Source organism: Heterocephalus glaber, unplaced genomic scaffold (assembly GCF_053883595.1).
Source record: "Heterocephalus glaber isolate CG9 unplaced genomic scaffold, H.glaber_assembly_v1.0 deba00001497, whole genome shotgun sequence".
Classification (NCBI taxonomy): Eukaryota; Metazoa; Chordata; class Mammalia; order Rodentia; family Bathyergidae; genus Heterocephalus; species Heterocephalus glaber.
The window spans coordinates 47,741,989-47,756,005 of NW_028258320.1; the positions used below are offsets into that span (position 1 = coordinate 47,741,989).

At 47.8% G+C, this 14,017-nt stretch overlaps 1 protein-coding gene across 3 annotated transcripts in view; it reads right to left on the reverse strand.

Annotated features, from left to right (window-relative positions):
* Nucleotides 1-14,017, reverse strand: part of Crtac1 (cartilage acidic protein 1) — a 141,252-nt gene that overhangs the window by 23,024 nt on the left and 104,211 nt on the right. For all 3 annotated transcript variants that reach the window (XM_004838628.4, XM_004838629.4, XM_087185095.1), the window contains exons 5-6: nucleotides 11,874-12,030; nucleotides 1,778-1,912 (exon numbers count right to left, since the gene is read on the reverse strand). In XM_004838628.4, coding sequence (XP_004838685.1) covers nucleotides 1,778-1,912; nucleotides 11,874-12,030 — 292 coding nt within the window. The remainder of the gene's footprint in view (nucleotides 1-1,777; nucleotides 1,913-11,873; nucleotides 12,031-14,017) is intronic.

Here is a 14,017-nt window from a genome sequence, read left to right on the forward strand (position 1 = left end):
AAGAGGCAATGAGACCCACATTTGAGAAAGAAGGTTTGCAAAGCACCGAGGGCAGCCTCCAATCCCCAGGATTAACACCCCATCAGTTCTCAGCAAATCTCCCCAGCCAAAGTGTCGGTGGCCTTCTGCGCCGGCCCATTTCTCTCCTATCTATGAGGCTCCTTGACAAGGATCTGGTTCCCTTTCACAGGACTAAGCTGTGCCAAGCTGCCTTTGCCAGCAGCATCTGTTTGGGTGACGAATGCCCTCTTGACATGTCTTGTTAAGCCCCTGCAATCATTCTGACTTTCAATTACGGGCCTAGCACCTTGCCTCTCTTCTCCTGCCTGATGCCTTATCCCACTCCACCTGGTTTGCTCACCTCTGCTTCCATCTCTGTAACATCTCATCACAACCCCTAGGCTCCCCCACTACCCCTTCCCTTCACTTTATGATTTTTCAGTATCAAAAGTGCTTGCTGCCAAGTATAGCACCAGGAGAGGAGAGCCAGGCAGGAGGGCAGGCCAACTTCAGCTCTGCCAGGGAAGAAGATGTAAGGCACGGCCAGGGGCTGACAGGCTACAGTCTGGGGGCAGGTGGGCGTCCTGGACAGTAGTTTCCCCAAACGGAGACTCCCGAGCAGGAAGCTGTGGGAGTAGACACTCTTGGGTCAGAAAGAATGGATCAGCACATGCTCAGGGATTTGATGCCAGCTCTCAGCAACAGCTGAAGCTGGTGGGGCCTTTGACCTATGGGTCTAGACCCTCAGTCACCTCTTCCCTATGTATTGGAGAAGGAGGTGAAATCATTCTCTCCCTACTCATTTCTTCCCTACCTTCCATTCGTTGGCAAGCTGGGGATGAAAGGGGTAGAGAGAAGGAGCCGGAGAGCAGACTGATTATATCCATCAACTTTTAGATGTCCATCCTGTCATTTAGCAAACTTTACTGGGTGAGCATTCGGTACCAAGCACTATGCCAAGAATGAATAGAACAGTGTCCCAGACCTTGCAGAGCTCACAGACCAATCATGAGGGTGATGTAGAATCCCAAGTGAGAAATTCATGTAAGGGGCAGTGGGAACATAGAGGAGGAAGGGCCAATCTCTGCCAAGCAGCATAGAGGGAGTCAGGAAACAATTCATGGAGGTGACCTTTGAGCTGAATGTTAAGGGATACATAGAAATTTTATGGACAAATAAGAGGGAGGGCAGTCCTACAGAAGAAATAGCGGGTACAAAGGTCCTGAGGTTGATGGGGGGGGTGAGCACAAAGGGATGAAGGGCAGCCAAGCTGGGAGTCATGGACACAATTTTATGTGGGTTTTATCCTGCTTCTCATAGCTATTTGTGTATATGTTTGCTTCTAGAAGGTCTGCATTTTCTATATGTGGGGTGATCTTCGCTTCATTCATGTCAGCATCCTCAGCTCCTAGCATAAACCTGGCACTTGGCAAAAGTTTCATAAATGATCACGGGTTTGAACTGAATGCTTAAGATAAATGAGGGTAGGGCCCAACATGAGAAGAGACAGCTTGGAGGGGAAAATGATGCTGGGAGACAAGCAGGACTCAAAGGATCACGAACCAATGCCAGTTGCTGGAAAATGACAATGGTCAGGAGTCTCTGATTCCTTTTCCTTGTCTGAGTATGAGTATGTGTGTGTATAGCCGGAGGTGAAAGCATCATCTGACAGGTGACAAGGAATCTCCCTAAGGTTGAGAGCAGGACAGGGCAGGGCAGCCTGGAGTCCCCTGGGGTAGGGACATAAGGGGCACAGGACAGGGCTGCATTTACTTACCAGCACCGGCTGCAGCATCCACAAAGGTGCCATTGCCCTGGTTGTGGAAGAGGAAGTTGGGCCCATTCTCATTGTCACAGAAGATGTCCGAGGCACTACTGCTGAGGATAGGGCCCACGCTGACACCTCGGCCCCCTACGAGAGGACATGGACCCACAATGAGTGATGGACGCACATCCCCAGGCCCAGCTGGAGGATGGAGTGGCCTCTATAGCCTGTGAGAAGCTACAGTGGAGGTGCCTCAGAAGAGCTCTGGGGGGAAGTGTGAGCTCCTGGGTGCTTCCCAGAGCCAATCCTGTGCTCAGTCTCCATGAATCTGATGTCACTGAGGACGAGGCTAGGGAGGAGCCAGACTGAATCACTTTGTGCCACAGGAATGATTCCAGGCACCAAGGAACATAGAAGGCTTGGCTCTTGCCCCAAATGTCAGCACACTTCCCTTCTAAGAGAAGTTAAATTACAGTAGCCAAGTTCTACCCACACCATTTTGGTCAAGTCACAGGTCCTGGACAGCCTCCCACTCCCACTCAGAGGCCCACATACAAAAATAAGTTCTGGCAACAGGTACCAGCTGTAGGTAGCAGCTATAGGTACTAGGATGTTCATTTTGCTTTGTTTGACATAGTAAGCAATTATGTCCATTGATAGCAAACTGGTTGAATGGATTACAGTGAATCCATATGGTAGATCATTCTGCAGCTCCTAAAAAGACTGCATAGATCCATATGTATCGACTTGGAGGAATGCTCTTGATATATTGTTAAAAGAAAAACAATCTGTCATGTAATGGTATTGTGTGATCTTACTTTTATTAAAAGATAAGAAAATACACGACATTTCTGAATACACATGTTTATGCAAGCTTGTTTGGGTTTGGAGAAAGATGGGGAAGGCCACAACCAAGTTGTTAATACTGGCCACCTTGGTGGCGTAGCACTGGGGAGGGAGGAAGAGAGGGTAGCTGGCCTTTTCTTTGAATGTCTTTGTATTGTTTTACTTGTCACAGGAAGAATCGCTTCTGTAGCTTCAAAGAGAAAAATCCAATAAAGTATACATATTTTTTTTTTTTTTAAAGAAAGAAATCAAGCTAGGTCTATGTTAGGCTTTGAAGTTTCCAAGAACAAATTTGAACTATACATGTCAAAAAGCCCAACCTTAGTATGTCCTGAGTAAACTATCCTTAACTAGAGGGTTTTAGATGAAGTTTCTGCTTGCCAAGCTCTACCTGCTCCACACCTCCAAATGCTGGAGCCTCCTACAGCTGGAACCTCCTGATTAGGATAAGACAGGGATTCTAGTCCCAGCTGCTTACAAGCTGTGGGACCTTGTGCAGCTTATATTACCCTTTAATCTTCAGTTTCTTCATCTGTAAAATGGAGATGGTCTGACCTGCCTTTTCTACTTTGAGGTTTTTAAGAGAATCAAAGGAGATGAGATATGCCTGTTAGAATGGGGATTATCAAAATGAGGAAAGATTACAAGTGTCCACAGAGTGTGCAGAGATAGGAACCCTGTACACTGCTGGTAGGAAGGTAAATTGGTATACTCACTATGGAAAACAGTATGGAGGTTCCTTGAAAAATTAAAAATAGAACTACCATATGATCCAGCAATTCCATTACTGAGTAAATAGCAAAAGGAAATGAAATCTCAATATGCTAAAGAGACATCTACAGTCCCATGTTCGTTGCAGCATTATTCACTAAAGCCAACCTATGGGATCAACCAATACCACACAACAGATGAATGAATAAGGAAAATGTGGCATATTTACAAACTAAAGTATTATTCAGCCTTAAAAAAGAAGAAAATCCTGTCATTTATGATTATAGGGATGAACTTGGAGGACATTATGCTATGTGACATAAGCCAGGCACAGAAAGACAAATATGCATGATCCCATTCATATGGGAATCACAGAAGCAGAAAGTAGCATGGTGATTACCATGGTCGGGGGTGGGGGAGGATGTTGGTTAAAGGGCACAAAAGTTAAACAGGAGGATTAAGTTCAAGAGATCTATTGTACACCATGGTGGCTATAGTTAGTAATGATGCACAGTATACTTGAACTTACTAAGACAGTACTGTAGATTTTAAGTGACCTCATAGCAAATAAGTGTTAAATATGTGAAATAATGCAAATATAAATTAGATCAAGTTAGTCATTCCACAATGTATACATAGATCAAAACATCACACAAAAAAATCACACATTTCATGATAAATATATACACTTTTTAGATCTTAATTTAAAAAATGAGCTGAGAGAGATGAAAGGGCTTTGTAGACAGACCCTCCGAGCTGGAGTCAGGCCTGTGCACCAGCTGCAGGAATGGCACCTAGAGCTTGCTGGGAACACAGACTCTCAGGCTCTACGGAATTAGAACCTGGATCCTAACAAGATCCCTGAGTGGTTTGTGTGCATATTAATGTTTGAAATATATTGCTCTAGAAAGCTATTTAGCATAACAAGAATAGATTTAAGAGCATTCCAGAACTTGTTTTTTTTTTTTTTTTAAATAGATGAGAGTTTAGGCAGAGCTGTGTGATGATGGGCCTGGCTCCCCACCACCTACTGCTGGATGGGGCAGGGGTTTCCCCAAAGTGACTGTGCTAATTTGAGAAAAGTGTTCTCCTAGACTCCTCCCATCCTGAGAGACACCACGGGGAGAAGTCATGGGGCATCCAAGGAGACAGAGTGGGGCAAAAGGTATTGCCATTCTTAATGTTCCCACGGTTGGAGTCCTTAACATCCTCTGGGCCTTTGCCTCTGGGATTCCTCCCAGATAATCTGATTAGCTCTCAAGGAGAGTCCAACTCTCATGAAAACGGAACCTCTAAATCCACATTGCTACTGGTGATCATCCTCCAAGACGGCATCCATTCTCACCCATGAAGTGGGGTGAGATGGCTTTCAGAAGCCTTTCTAAAGCCAGCAGGAGGGGTACTGAACCATAACTTGGGCACCACTTCTGCTCAATAGAACAGGAGCTGCTAAGTGGCTGTTGGCAGCTGTCCCTGCCCTGGTCCTGCAGACCCCAGACCATGAGTAGGCTCCCATGAGAAGCCCCTGGCCTAGCCTGATCCCTGGAAATTCCACGTGGGATCCAGAATCTGCTATCATGCAAGTCCGTCCTTCTTCTCCGCTCTGGCATCTTCCAATTTCCTTTCTGCCTCTGGCTCCCAAGCTGTGACACATTCCCTTCATTTTCTACAAAGCAGGTTATTTCCCTTTTGGACAAATTTCTAAATCTTTCTAATTAACTAATTGGGTTGGGTTGAAGCCTTGCACCATTTGTAACCTGTAATTACTAGAAAATTGCCATGGTAACCACACTACTAATTAGTGGCAATTTATTGCCATGGCAACTGGACGATAACAGAGATGTTACCCACAACTTCTTGGCAAGTTGGCCGCACAGTTGGGGAGCAGGTGAGTTGACAGTCAGGGAGTCAGCTTCTTGGGCACCAGCCACAGCAGTCTTAGGATGATGGGGTCCAAGCTGGGGTCTGAGGCAGGGGCAGCACCCCCACCCCGCTGATGCCTCAGGGGAACTCTACTCCCAGACTGACATGGAAGTCCTCTTCAAACCAGTGAAATCCAACACTAAGTGTAGCCTGCATGCCTCCTCCTGTCACCAATGACAAAGGCACCAGCAAGTATCTTCCACCAGGACCTTTCCTCTCTTCTTCCTTTGTCACATCTGCCCTTTCCTCTACCTCCTCAGGTTAGGACACACCATATGGAGCCATGCAGGGGGCTGTTAGAGACATCGTTGTTTAGCCTTAGAGAATGATGTCCTAGTAGGGATGCCATTATATATCAATTAATTCTTATATTTGAAGCCAGCACATTCTCTCAGGGACAAACTGTTCCCCAGGTAAGGCTAGAGAGGCCGTACTGGCGGTGGGCCAGACCTCGGGTCATGGGATCAGCAAGTCTGAGTTTGAGCTGTGTGACGTTGGGCACATCACTTAACCTTACTGAGCTTTTTGTCTTTTCATTTATGGCATAAGACTGGTAAGAATAATAGCTCTTTCTCAGGGCTGTCATAAATATTGAGATGGTTTTTGGAAGGTACTTTGGAAAATGTCAGGTGCCACATAGTCATTAGTTGGGACTATTTACCACCTGCTGGGTGAATAATACCGGTATCACTTTTTCCTCAGCACTTTCAAGCTTCAAAGGCCTCCTTGCTAGGCCGTTGGGCTTTGAATGCTCCTCCTTGCTTATTCCTTCCAAGGACTTCCGCTGAGTGAGAGGGTGGAGTTGGAGGAGACATGCCCCCACCCCACCGCCCCACTTCCTCCTGCCACATTGCAGCTCTCGTTCTGATAATCTGTGAACTAGGCCCAAGCCCCACTGGGGAGTCTTGCATGTCCTCAAGAACCTCACCCCCAGACCTATGAACTGACACTTTGGCAATACAAACTCAAGTACAATTCAAGGGCAATGATCTCTCTCACTCACACTGTATGTGGAGCAGCCCTCAGGCCTGCTGTGGGTGAGGGGGTGAGGAAGGGAAAAATAGCAGGGTAGGGTGCCCACTGCTGGGCTATTCCAAACTGTGGCCTTGGTGATCAGGGACAAAGCAGCACAGTGTTCATAGTGCTACGCAAGGCCTCTCAGTTCTCACCTGATCCCTGCCTCTCTCTGGCTGCAGTAACCTGGAAAGTGTGTCCATCAAGCCTCAGTCCCTGCCGTGGGAAATGGACAGGGGAATAAGATCTCTGGGGCTCCTTCCAGTTTTACCTGTCAATGTATGCAGCCTCCAGGGAGATGTAAGATGAGGGTGCTGAGAGCTGTTTCCTGCACCCTCTGTTCTGTCAGCCAAGGATCTTGGATGCGTGGCAATGATGTGCTAAAATCTTGATGGAAATAGGATGCTGGTGGCAGCAAGGTCCATGGGCTACCAAGAACTTCCAGGATATTGTAAAAGAGTAGGGCTTAGACACTGGGAGCTGTGAGGTAGAAGAAGGGCAGTGGGGCATGAGCAGGTGTGTGTTGGAGAAGGTGGTGTGAGGGTAAAGAGCAGGATGGTAACAGTGTCTCCCCTCTAAATTTCCCGAAAGTTCTGAAAGAGTATGTCTGTGTTAGTCCCTGGTTACCCTACAGATACCAGTCAGACTGCTTCCGGCTTCCCCCGGTCCCTCCTGGCCTGTCTTCATCTCTCATCCCGTCTCTGTAAGGACAGCCTCCATCAGTTGTCCCTGGGTGGGAGACTTTCAAACTGTTGCTACCTGGTGGTGCAGGAGAAGGGCCCCTCCTCCCCACACCCATTTCCCACAGTGAGAAGCATGAAGAAGCTATTTAAGGAAAGGACTGGGCAAAAGAGTGGCAGGGAGAGTTCCTGTATTACCAACAGCTGGGTCCCCGTGCTGGCATCGTGCACATGCAGCTCACGTCAGTCTCCTGACACCTCAAGATGGGTTTTGTCACCATCACTTTCTTTCTTTCTGTATTTAACTGAGAAATTAAAAACTGCATGTATTTACAGTGTAATGACATGTTTTGAAGAATGTATACATGGTGAAATGGCTAAATTGAGCTAATTAACATATTCATCATCTCACATACTTATGATTTTTGTGGTAAGAATGCTGAAAATCTATCCTGTTGGCATTTTGCAAGAATACAATGCATTGTTACTAAATGCAGTCACTGTGTTGTACACTGGATGTCTAGAACTTATTCCTCTCATCTAACTGAAATGTTGAGTCCTTTGATCATCACCTCCTCAACTCCTAACTCCCATTACCACCATTTTCTAGGTGAGGAAACTGAAGCTCATGGAGGAGCAATCACTGCCAATGTGCAGCAGGTCACAATTCAAATCATGAACTATTCTCTCCAGTGTGTTTCTCAAATGTTTCCGCTCAAGTCCTCTCTGTACAGGGTAGATAGGATTTGTATTGGCATGCACAATGGCCAGCCACAGGCTGGATGTTTCTTTAAAATCTCTTGTGATAGCTGAGAAAAATGCATGCAAATTTTATATTTTTATTCTACAATATCTCTGTGTGGTTTTTGTTTGTTTGTTTGTTTCTTTTTGTTTTGGTACTGGGGATTTTTGTTTGGACCTTGCACTTGTGAGGCAGGCGGCAGAACCACTGAGCTAAATTCCTGGCCCAAATATATCTGTTTTAAAGGAAAAATGACATCCCCTCCTGACAATCATTAGATGCATCTGATATCCCAGGGAAATGGGCCCTGTGGATTCTGGGCTCTGTGAACCCCTGGCAGGCCTGGCAAAGGACCCTGTTTCTCCAGCCTTGCCTGGTCTTGGCCTCAGACCTGGCTGTTGCTTTGCTGAAAGGCTATCACTGCTGTCTGAGAACCTGGGAGGCGCTGCAGCCCCGCCCTGCAGCCCTCAGTTGCGTTGCTGATGGGGATCCGCCAGCAGGCCTCAGCTGGGCTTTAGGCCTCTCTGTCTCCTCCAATAATGACTTCCTATAAATCAGATCTGCCCTCCGCTTTGCTCCACGCTGCTCCCAGCCAACAGCAAAACTCCCCACCCGGCATCATAAATCCACCTTCATTTTCTTTCCCAAATTTCTTTTAAGGCTTCTTTAATCACCACCTTGCAGCCCAGGCAGATGCTCCCTCAAAAGGGTGAGGCCCAAATGCAGGGATTGTGGGGATGGATGAAGGCTCAGGGCAGGCTGGATCCAGTGGGAAGAAGGGTAGAGAGCTGGACTCCAGGGATGAGAATGCCATGCTGTGCCCATGCTGAGCACACAGGATGTCTCCAGGACAGGGCTGGGCCTGCTCCCTTTGCACACCCCCAGTGCTGCCCTTTGCCCATACCCAGTGGGCCTGGGTATCTGTATCTGCTATACAGGGCAGGCACTGCCTGTGCACCAGGCTATGGGCAGGCAGGCTCCATGTTCCCTCCTTTCATTCCTTAACATCCCCTTGTATGAGTGAGAAAGCAGCAGCTGGGAAAGTTGGCGCTGCCCGTGGCTGGAGAGGTGTGGTGGAACAGAATCTGCACATGGCAGCCTGTTCCAGACCCTGCCCTCTTAGCTGCTCTGCAAGCCAGCTTGTTCAGGGCATTCAGAGTGGCTGAGGGACATGTTCAAGGTCACTGGGCACAGAGCCAGCGCAGGATGCTTGGCTCTTCCTTTCTTCCTCTGGTTTCATGCCAGGGTCCTGCCATGGCAGAACCAGTTCTCAGGATTCCCACAGAGGGCAGCTCCTGGCATTGTCCTGGCTCCAAAAGGCCTTGGGCAGTTGGAGACATTGGGGCTTGGGATTCTAGGGAGTCAGGGCAGTGGTGGGGAGGGGGGCAGTCTTCCTACTCCCCCTGTGGGCACCAGCCTTACTTGCTCCACAGCCCTTCAGGGGCTCTTAAATCCCCGGAGAGCAAGCACGGCTGCCACTAGATGGCACTATGACCCAGCCGAGCGGCGGTGGCCACTGGCATCCATAGTGTTTGGAGAGGGTTCCCTCTCCCTCCCGAGAGCAGTGGTGTGGCCAATGTGGGGACAGCATTGCCTCGCAGCCTCCACTGTGGCATGGCCTCCTCCTGATGCCCTGAGCTCCCCAGGCCATGCAGCTGCATCAGTCCTATAACCTAGGACTGCAGTTCAGGGCCTGAATGCCCAAGCTTGGGGCCGAACTGCCAGCGGGTGTGGGGCCTTCTTCTCACCAGCGTGGAGGGGAATTCTCAAAGTGGAGGTAACCTGAGAAGCCAGCTGGTTATAGCAGGTTAGGCTTCAGGAGATGGGGCCCTACATGCTAGTTTTCTACAATCTCCTATGTGACCTCATGTGGGTCCCTTCTCTTCTCTGGACCTTGGTTTGTTACTTTGGAAAATAGGAGGTTCCTCCAGGTCATAGGCTATTCAACAGACAGGTGCTGTGGAGGCCTCAACTCCCTGAATGCATACCTTCCCAGTGTTTGGTTCTCTCTTAGCCTGCTTAGGCCCTGCATATCCTTGCCTGCTTCCCTGCCAGCTTTCTAGGCTCCCTAGCACTGGCCTGGCGCTGAGCATTGGCCACTGGCCCACAGTCTCAGGCATCAGGCTGGGCTCAGCATGGCAGCCCTTACATTTGAGGTCCATTCCTGGGTCTCCAGGGGGGTACTCAGGGCTAGTTTTCCAGCCAGATGTCCATGTGTCATTAGCCGAGCGATTGGGGGGAGTGCTGCAAGGTAGTGTTGGGGGGCCTGGCAGACAGGGAAAGGATGGGCTGGGGAAGGCGGGTAGACAGAACAGTAACTTGGTGGGCCAAATAGGTTCTTGTTCGGCCAAATGGCTTCTGGAAGTCTGCAGAGCTGCTCTGATGCATCCTCTGGGTACGCCAGCTGCCTCAGCTTCCTCTATGCCTCCACGGAAGCTGCTGTCCCTCCTTGGGCTGCATGGTCCTTCCAGCACAGCCCAAAAAAAGTTGGCTGGTGCTCCTATCCCATCCCTACTCTTCAGTTGTCTCCGCCTGATCTCTCCCTCCCCCTCCTGGGTTGGGTGCCAGCCCAGCCAGTGTGAACAATGCCCCCTTCATGCTCAAACAGCCCGGATTCTTCCATTCTGTGTATAACCCACTCTCTCAGTCCTTGCCTCCCTTCCATCTCATCATTTTCAAGTACTTCATCCTCCAGCCCACCCCCTCCTCCTGCAAGATCAAGGCACTTAATTGCCAAGCCAGCCTGGTGCACAGAACTTGAAGCTACTCAGAAAAATTGACTGTACCAATATAGGCTGGAGCGCCTGCATGTTTATTCCTTTCCCAGGGAAACATGGTTTATTACTGACACTCAGCCTTTCCGAGGTACATTTGTGCCCAGAGCTCTCAGGCACTTTGATGGGGCTTGAGCTGTGCAAACTATTTTATTGTCTAGTCATTTGTCCTCACAAACTTTGTCAGACAGGTCAACATTAATCTCTGCCTTTCACCAAGGTGGAAAGTTGGCTAGCGAAGGGCATCATAAACTGCAGGGAGGCAGGGACAACATTTTCTGGGTAGGACATAGCGATTTTGCTACCAATGAAGTGTCTGGAGACAGGAGGATGGCCTAAATACCCCTCAAGTATCCTCCCAACTGCTGGGATAAGGATTCAGGTTGGCTGCTGCTTTGGAAATCTCTGTAGGAACAAGTTGGGGTGGATATATGGGAAAGGTCAACTAATCAAATGCAGTGGACTCTCAAGTTATGAACAGCCCGACATGTAACAACATGGGTTAATTAGGTTAACGAAGATTCATCTGGCTCTTGTTTTCTATAGCGTGTACCCAGGTAAACATCCAGATCTCAGCTGTATTGACTCATAACCAACCATCCCTTGGGAATCGATTGAGTTCATAAGTCAAGGGTCCACTGTAATTTCTACACCTAAGAACAAGGCACTGTGAGTGAAGTGTGGTGCTCACGTGAGAAGATGTTGTGTGCTGCCCTGGCTTCCTGATTTTTGGCACCCAAAACAGGAACTGGATTGCTCTGCCATCAGCAGTCTATTGGCAGATTATCAGAGTTTAGTCAGCAACCGTGCTGGAATTAGAAAAACAGCCTTCCCTGGAAAGATCTCCCTGTCAGAGATTCTGACAATAGGTCCCCCCATCCAGAAAGATGAAGGGGGAGTGGGCCTTGAGAAAAAGTGCTGGAGAGGTTCTGGAACAAGAACACAATTCTTTGAGCTCAGTTATCCGAGACGGGACCCAGCTGAAGCTTAGGGATTTAGCACTCAATTCCTGGCTGCTTATGTGTAAGTAAATAATTTCATCTGCTGTTTGGCAATAAAGAATGCTTTAAATCTCAGCTTTTGTAATTTGTCAGTTTTCTCCTACAGAACCCATCACTGGGGTCAGAGCAGGGAAGAGAACACGGGTAGGTTCCAGGAAAGAATGATGTGGTGGAGCTCTCACCCCACTTTCCAGCAAGCCCCTCTGCCCAGTATCCCTGCCAGCTCTCTCAAGCTAACACCTGCCAGATATCTATCTGAGATGTCTCAGCCCTTGAAGTGGTGTCAGAAGAGCCTTTTGTGGATGGCTTCATGGAATAAAACTTCCCTGTTCTTGTGGTCTCTGATGAATTAGACTCATTTTTGGTCTTGCAGGGCCCTGGCCCCTTTGTTCACAGCCCCCATGTCCCTCTGCATACCTGTGTATTTGCTGACCCCAGCCGCAGCAGCCACATCTCTGAGTGCCAGGATGCCCTGAGAGAGGTCACTGGCCTCAGGGTCCATCTCGATGAGGGCATCAGGCCCCACATTACCATAGGCGTAATTGGCAATGTAGATCGAGTAGCGTCCAGAGCCCTGAGGAGGAAGGGAAAGAGACTGGTGAGGAGGCCCATCCTAACCCATTCTGGCTTTCCCCAGAATCACCTTCCACCCAGGATCATAGCTTAGGTTCTTCTCCAGGTCTGCTGCCAATGGCCTTGCAGGCTGTGCTTGCTACAACCTTGGGGGACTTTTTACAAAGGCTACAATGTGAAAGACACCCACCCCCTCCAATTGGACAACAAAGCAGCCCCTCTTCTCCTTCTAGCCTGTTCCAGAGGAACACATCCCTCCCTCTCCCCCACAACCACCTTTTTATAGACAATTTTCTAATGTGCCTCCCTCCAGCTGAGCTCTCTCCAGCTGCCAGCCTGGGTAGCTGCTCAATAAATATTTGCTGATTGATTGATCTACCAATTCCCGTTATTCTCAGTTTCTCTCTCTCCCATTCAAGCCCACTCCAGCCAAGATGACAAGAAAATTCCTGAGCCGGCTCCCTCTCTTCCTTCCTTCCCTCCCTGTGCTTCTTCATCTCTCTATTTTGGTTGGTAGCATGAGAGGTACAGATTTGCAGGGGTCTTCTTCCCCTTCTATCCATTCTTTTCTCTGTATTGCCTGAAAGAAATATTTTATTGCTTCTGGCTTGCTACTGTCTCAATTTTTTTCTTCTCTTTGCATCCAGGAGAAGCCCTGGGCACCAGCTCCTCTTTGCTGTAGCCATGCTCCTCTGAGTCCAAAGCACTGCTGATAAAAGACTCTTTTCTGTCTGTTACTATAATGGTGTTATTTCTTCAGTGGATGCCTCCTTTTTCCCAAGAGAGCCACACCATTTCTAAATCAGTTTTCTAGCTTTCGTCTCATCCTTTTCATCACTTTCCTCCAGTGAATACTTCTTGAGCTTCAACTATGTGCAAGGTGATCTGCAATAAATGACCTGAAGACAAAGTCTCTGACCTTAGGTGGCTTAGATTCTAATTTGATGGCAAGTTATAAATAAAAAAGGACAGATCAGGTGTGGTAAAAAACTGTAGTGAATGTTTAAATTTTTAAAAAAATATTACAGTAAAAGACACGTTGCCATTAATCTCTCTCAAAATACTTTCCCTTGCTTTAAACACACATACGCTATAATGTTCTTGCCACTTTCTGAAGCAGTTCTGGAAGTCTTCCTTCAAGGGTGTCTTTAGTTGTGCTGTTGCAGCTGCCTTCATGCCTTGAATCAATTCAATACATTCACCTTTCATGGTCACTCTGACTTTGGGGAAGAGCTTTAAATTGCAGGTGCCAGATCTAGTGACTAGGTGGATGAAGACACAACACAATGTTTTTATAAGCCTGCCTTTCCTTTGGATGGCACTTGGCGATAGCATTCACCGTATTTTTTTATCACAAATTTTTTTGTTTGTTTTTTGAGACAGGGTCTCATTATGTTGTTTAGGTTGGCCTGGGACTCCCTATGTAGTTCATGCTGGCCTTGAACTCTCAGTGATCCTCCTGCCTCAGCCTCCCAAGTGCTGGGATTACAGGCATGCACCACCATACCTGGCTCTTTTTATTACACTTTGTAAAGATTCTCATGAAAGAGAACTTCCAGAACTGCTTAAAAAGGGGCAAGAATAATGGGCTAACAGTGTTTCAAATAAGGGGGAGTAATGGCAATGTGTCTTTTACTGTAATAAAGTTTTAAGTTTTTAAACATTTATTATATGTTTTGATCGCTCATTGTAGTTGAGTTTGGGGCAACAAGATTGTGTTGTTATTCTTCTTCTTAGTCCCCTTTGCTTGCTTCTATATCTTATCCAGTGGCATCATGAGAACCCCTGTTTCACTTAACTGGTCACTGACTTTATACCTTTCTAAGACCATTTTCTCTAGGGAAGCTGATTAAGAGCCACTTGAATCTGTGAGACTGGTGGGTGAGAACAGGGAAGGAGCTTAAGGTTTCTGGGGGGACCCAGAAGCATCAACAACCATACAAGTGCACAGCAGAGACTATGTGGAGGATTTCCCAGGGGCTGAGAAG